This window comes from Cololabis saira, chromosome 20, assembly GCF_033807715.1.
Source record: "Cololabis saira isolate AMF1-May2022 chromosome 20, fColSai1.1, whole genome shotgun sequence".
Taxonomy (NCBI): Eukaryota; Metazoa; Chordata; class Actinopteri; order Beloniformes; family Belonidae; genus Cololabis; species Cololabis saira.
This window is the reverse complement of record NC_084606.1, coordinates 20,812,187-20,818,876: the sequence shown is the minus strand read 5'-3', so window position 1 is coordinate 20,818,876 and position 6,690 is coordinate 20,812,187. Positions and strand designations below refer to the sequence as shown.

General features: G+C 40.2%; 1 protein-coding gene across 2 annotated transcripts in view; it reads left to right on the top strand.

The window, feature by feature from the left end:
• ajuba (ajuba LIM protein) overlaps positions 1-6,673 on the top strand; it is an 8,961-nt gene extending 2,288 nt beyond the window's left edge. Inside the window, exons 1-9 of one of the 2 annotated variants that reach the window (XM_061709670.1) lie at positions 1-83; positions 162-254; positions 3,468-3,569; positions 3,716-3,783; positions 3,910-3,972; positions 4,927-5,057; positions 5,301-5,352; positions 5,853-5,921; positions 6,082-6,673. The exon at positions 1-83 is cut by the window's left edge and continues 2,288 nt beyond it. In XM_061709670.1, the coding sequence (XP_061565654.1) occupies positions 1-83; positions 162-254; positions 3,468-3,569; positions 3,716-3,783; positions 3,910-3,972; positions 4,927-5,057; positions 5,301-5,352; positions 5,853-5,921; positions 6,082-6,213 (793 nt within the window). In that variant the 3' untranslated portion in view covers positions 6,214-6,673. Of the gene's footprint in view, positions 255-3,467; positions 3,570-3,715; positions 3,784-3,909; positions 3,973-4,926; positions 5,058-5,300; positions 5,353-5,852; positions 5,922-6,081 lie in introns of both variants that reach the window. The other variant, XM_061709669.1, reaches the window with a different exon arrangement.
• The last annotated feature ends 17 nt before the right edge of the window (positions 6,674-6,690 follow it).

The window sequence follows — 6,690 nt, the reverse complement described above, 5'->3', positions numbered from 1 at the left end:
AAGGGCCCGGTACTCCGACCTGCCCGGCACGCGGTACCAGGAGGAGCTGGCTCGACTTCTGCTGAGGGATGCTGCACTAGAAGGTGGGAGAATACTGGAGGTGAGGCTGAAGGATCAGTCGTTCTTGGCACTGACCTCTCTTCCTAAACCTGTCACAACAGCGTCGGGACCCCCCCCATCTGGCAGTCTGGTCAAAGCCCAAGAGGACCCGGCAACTGGGAGAGAGGCCATTGAAAACCGGACGGAGTTCTTTGGTGAGATTCTCTTTTAGCCTTTGTTTTCAGAATAGAATAGAATAGAATAGAATACTTTATTGTCAGCCTACCTGGGTACAGTGAGATTGAAAGCAGCATCACCTCTCCAGTGCAAGACAAATAAGAATAATAGTGCAAACAATAAGAAATATAAATAATATAAAAAATATAAAAAAGGTTAAGGTGCATTTGAAGAGTGAAGACCTGAGATTCTTTTTACAGATAATAGTATATACACATGTAGTGGGATATTGCACAGATAGTTCGGGATAGGGCTGTTCGATTTTGCCCAAAAATAAAATCTCGATTTTTTTCTCTCAAAATCCGATTTTCGATTACGATTATTTTGTGAATTGACAAAAGGCAAAGAAATGATTTCAAATATGCTGTCTTTTTATTGAACATTTGCCCCATTGGGCTTTAAGTGCAAACTTTGCTCTTATTAAACCAAAAATGAATGAATAAAGTGCAAAACTCTGTAAAATAAGTTGAAAAAAAGTTTTAAAAAATATAATAAAATATAAAGTTTTATCTCTGAAAAAAAAAATCAGCAAATCAGCACTTGCAAACATACAGTAAGTTATATTTCCAATTAAATAAAACAAGACATTTTCTAATTAAACTAAACTGGGTCTTTGCATGCTAAATAATAATGCAACCCATGAAGGAGGTAGAGGTGTGTAATGTCAGTCATTACATTTGCTGTTCACATTTGCAAGTTTTTTGCAAGGAACACGAGCCGGTCTACCGCATCTGTGAAAAAATCGATTTTACGATTTTCACGTTTTAACATCGTTCTAATTACATAATCGCGATTACGATTTAAAATCGATTAATCGAACAGCCCTAGTTCGGGATAAGTATTGCACGGTAAAAAACAGTAACAAAGACATTCACATGTTGTTCAGGGCGATTATGGCTTTGGGGGAAAAAACTGTTTTTAAGTCTGTTCGTTTTTGACCTGATGACTCTGTAGGATTCAGGCTGCACATTAACACAGAAAAGAAGTTTAACAGAGGTTTATACGATGCAAATTGTAAAATCAGATCCCGAGTGTTAGCCAGTGATATCCCTGTTCACACACACCGTCTCACATATTCATGAGGGGGTGCTGGATCACGCCGCATCTGCCTTCACTGTGTTATTATTGTCATCCTAACTGCCTGGTGTCAGATCACCGGTTTCTCGCCAAATGAAAGGGTTGTATGGATAGATGGACAGATTAATAGTTGAAAGAGTGTATGGATAGATGGATGGTGCATGGAACCTGCAGAGACATGCAGGGTCATAACAGGCGAAGCATAAAGAGAGAAAGAAATGCTTAGGCTTCTGAAACTGATCCGGACAAGTAGACATGTCTGACTGAGGAGAAGACAGAAAAGCAGAAGTGTGGGCACAGTGTAAGATGCAGCGTAGACTAAAAAGTCAAAACCAACACCGGAGCAGGTACATCGACACTCACTGAGGCTCACGTCTGTATCCAGAACCTCAGTCAGAGTCCGATTGGCTTTCAAGCAGATGTTGCCAATTTGCCACAGTGAGGTGCACAGAGAGGGCTAATACGGCGGATCCACACGCTCATTAAACTGCAAAATTCTGCTGTAACATTCAGACAAAGATTACATGGTTCCATATAAACACAGTTCTGGCCTTTACTGAGTCACAACAGATTAGGGCTTATGCTTTGTGTGGGTTAGTGTGCAGACAAATGTGTGTTTATGTGAATACTGTTCCTATGTGATCGTGACAGGGCGTGTCCCCCCCCCCACGAGTGACTTCAGGCCACAGTAATGCAGTGTGAATGTGTGTGTGAGTCATGTATGTGTGTAATTCTGCCTTGGCGTGTGCTGGGGTGGTGTGCTGTAGCCTGTTTTGCTGCTCAGGTATGTATGCCCGGAGGGGACATACAATACGCTACTCCTCTCAGCCATTAGGAGGAAATCAGAAGCTCTGAGGCATGAAGACGGACGCTCCGAGATCAGCCGGCACGCATGCACACCTGGTGTGACGCTGAGAAAAATTGTGTGTGTATGTGTGAGGGGGGGGGGGGGGGCTTTAAACTATTATATGATATTACATATAAACCACTGACTTAGACTGAAGATTATTTTCCCCTTTCGGGGAAGGAACAAAGTCTTCTGATGGGTTGGAAAACAGAAGACGGATGTATGGTGTAAGGTTTTAACATTTTCATGTGTTCATTTCCTTGAGCTTTATTCTTAAAAATGTTTTGTCCTTGCTACTTTAGCCCTCTCTGCTCCAGCTTAATTGGTACGTAGCCACTTTGGATGTTATATTTTTGGTTTGAGCCTGCCCTTACTTTTTCGGTTTTGGCTCGGATTTGTGTTTGCCCGAAAATATAAGAGAGACTAACCGAGCTTGTAGCGGCAGAGTGGAGGAATTCTTGACTTTCGTGGCACTCCCTTAACCACATTAGAGAGGAAAAAACTCAATACCATCCTTAAAATAAATCACAAAAAGAATGACACTTAGGCCACTGCTACCACTTCCCTACTTTATATTTAGCGTTCTGCCCCTTAGATTTGTTGACATGAGACAACTAGACTTGACTTCTTGCAGATGGTTTTCCTCAAAAAGAATTTTTACAGCTACACAGCACAACTTAAGGTAATTTTGACCTAGAAAAGTTGATTATTTACCTTCCTGGCCCCGAAAACAAACGTAAGAATGGCTGTAGTGACAGCTGAAACATTGCTTTACTGATTAGAAAAATATGTCATTGGATAGATAATGCTTTTAAGGTAGCAGGAGAAGATAATTTGTACTAAACTGAAATAGTTGACACTTTCGTGTAGTTATAACTTCCTACTTATGGAAAAAAAGGTCCTATCATTTTGAATTTTTTAAATTGCTTTAAATAAGGGGTCTAAGCTCCAAATTCCTGAAAGAGTCTTTTATTTTCTGCAGGAGCTGCCAGAAAGTCAGATCCGGTGGAGTTTCCCTTTTAATAACAGAGAGACCTGAGTGGATGAGTTAACAGGCTGGCATGGGTAGCCGGGTTTTAACTGTGTGAAAATCCCCTAGGTGGTGCGAATGAGAGGATTTACAAGTGTTGACACTTTGCGTGGAGTTGGATTTCAGACACATCCTCCTGGAATGCGTCGTAAACAAAGTGCTGGAAGAGCCACGGAGCGATTACTCTTCTCTAAATGCATGTTTGTGTCCATTGTCTTCTCCCCGCCGTGCCGACAGGGACCTGTGTTAAGTGTGGGAAAGGGGTGTACGGGGCAGACAATGCCTGCCAGGCTCTGGACAGCCTCTATCACACTCGCTGCTTCACCTGCGTGTCCTGTGGTGAGTACGTCAGCCTACACCCCCAACAAAACAATGATGATGTGAAGTGTTTCGGGGAAAAATGTTCCCCCGATGCCACACCTTTTCCAAATTGCAATCTCTTACTATCAAAGCGTTGGTTGTCTGCTGCTTTTGTCGTCTCGCAGGACGCACCCTGAGAAACAAGGACTTTTACAATGTCAATGGCTCTGTGTACTGTAAAGAGGATTACATGGTAAGAGTTGAGGTCAAGAAATGTTTTGTCATCTGTCTGTCTGTCTGTCTCTCTCACACACACTCAGACATGTTCACAGTCAGAGTATTGTTTGTGCTCTTGATAATCTCTTGTTTTTAATTACAGTTTTCAGGATTCCAGGCAGCTGCAGAGAAGTGTAATGTGTGTGGTCACCTTATTCTCGAACAGGTAAGTGCTGTGTGGGTGTGTGTGTGTGTGTGTGTGTGTGTGTGCGCACAAGCGAGCAAGTGCACTAACAATCATAGCATTATATTTAAGAGAAATACCCAACATTCAAGGCCTAATCTTGAGTCTCGGGTGATTTTTAGTCATTTACATCCACAGTTTCCCATAATTCCCCTTGAACAACCCTCCAGGGGATGGAGAAATGCTGTGACGTCTTTCTCTTGGATTCTCTTTGGTTTCCCACGACAGATTTCCACTGGAATGTTTTTCCTTGAGTTTTTGATAAATAGACAAGGCTTTGTACTGATTATTTTAAAACTTTTTACCATATATGAAGCACATAACTTGTAAGAGGCTGTCTCTGATCTACGGGAATTAGTTTCTGCATGAATGGCTTACCATCAACAAAGTTTTTTTTAGACTACAGATGTTTATCGTCCTTCCTTGTTGGAATTTTATAAGAAAGAAGAAGAAAAAAAACAACATCCGATCTTTAAAAGATAGTAAAAGTATTAAATTGCAATGTTAAAATAATGTTTCTGGTCTCATATGTTGTTGAGTAAACAGATTTATCAGCTGATTGTGAAGCCGCCTCAGCTTTACAGTTTTCTAGGGAGTTCCACCTCACAATGTTATCAGCCACTGCCAGCTGTACGCCGCAAACATTTCCTTTATGTGTTGGCAGTAACTTTAAAAGATAAAAATAAAGTAAAAATTGGCCTTGTAGTCATAAGGACCTAGTCATAATAAAAAAAATTACTTAAAAGTGCATTCTGGCTGTATTCGACTTGCTAGGTGGTGATGGAAGCATCACAAATGTCGTAATAATGATTATAAAATCATTTTCATGTGGTGTACCGACTTCAAAATGTTTTTGAATTACAGTAAATGCAGAAAAGGCACTTTTACGGTTCCTAAAAGCCTTGTTCACGTGGATAATTACTGCTCTGTTATCAGATCCTGCAGGCTCTGGGGAATTCGTACCATCCTGGCTGCTTCCGTTGCGTGGTGTGCTCCAAGGCTCTGGATGGCGTGCCTTTCACCGTGGACCAACACAGCAACATATACTGCGTTGCAGACTACAACAAGTGAGTTTCTTTGGAGGCTTATTTGGCAGAATTGAAGCACAAAGTTGTCCACTGTCACATTCCTTACTAAGCAGACCACTCTGGACTCTGTCATCAAAAGCACATAAGATTTCTATGTTGTTGGGTTTTTTTAGGTTTATTGTATCAGATATTTCTAAAAGTTCGTTTTTGCAAATCTGATGTTTGGGAGAAATCACCTGTTTTTTTTTTTTTCCATTTCATTTTTCTTCTCATTCTGAACAGGACCTTTGCCCCAAAATGTGCTGCCTGTTTACAACCCATCTTGCCTACTGAGGTGAGTTGAATACCTTGAGCATGCACGTTTTCTTAATCACAAACTTAAACCCAAAATGATGTTGAAATAAAAAAGGTTTTACAGAGCAAAACATTCAATCTGCTTTAAGCCACAAATCAGACAACTTATCAGTAAAATAAACTGAAAGGTGCAGTTGATGTGTTTTTACCATGTGGAAAAAAATAAATAAATGAAGACCGTCTTCCTGTGCAACTTTTAATTGTTAGGTGTTTTCGGAGGATTAGCAACCACATTTTTGTTTTTCATAATTTTCTTTACATGATACAAAATATGTTCTCAAAATGTATGAAAGCTGTTGTTTCAGTCAATTCAGAAGAAGGTCATTTTGTTTTTCTTAAATATAAAATTATATAACATTTAAGGTATTAATGGGGATTTAAATAACTTGGAAACTGAAGGTGCTTCTGATTCACAACAGGTTATTGGTGTATACCATTCAGACTACTGACCTCTGTATCCTCCTCTGTTTTTTGTCTCAGGACACTGAGGAGATCCTCAGAGTCGTGTCCATGAACAAGGACTATCATTTCGAGTGCTACCATTGCGAGGTGAGTCATACCCAACCATGTATTTTGGCAGATTCTTATCCAAATTTGTGATCGGACCTCCGTTGGAAGTGGTTTAATTACCGACCTCACTTCCCCTGCATACATTCCTGTCCTTATCTGAGGTCTTTTTTTTTTGTTTGTTCCTTTTCCCTCCCCTCAGGAGTGTGGTAAGCAGCTCTCAGATAAGCCCGGCTCACAGTGCTTCCCCCTGGACTCTCATCTCCTCTGCCACTCCTGTCACATGAGCAGAGTGTGTGCCACACACAACAGTTCCCCACACAACACACACTGATCAATCACTATGCAGCTGTGGGTGTTTCTTTTGACAAAGCTGGTCTTAAAGTGCCATCAATTTTTTTCATGCTTTTTGCTCACCTTTTTCCTCAAGGTGAAAGTATTTTTAAGACATTACATATTTCACATTTCATATCGTTTTTGTCATGTACTGCCTGCTGTACTTCTTGTACCATTACTGTACCGTAGTTAAAAGGGAATAGAGAAACTACTGCTTTTTTAACACCAATGTGGCTACTGTTTGCTGTAGAAGAACAAAGGATTTTGTTAAATTGTTTTGTATATACAATACATTATTGCTAGCGAACAATTTGCACTTAAATTTTACTTTACTGTAAGATTTGTTAACTGAATCTATACAAGTCGAGGGGAAAACATTACTGTATTTTCAGTATGTTGTAATAAATATTTTCATTCGTTCCCAGACTGTGTCTTTATATGTATCGGTCAATTAAAAACAAAACTTTATTTTTTA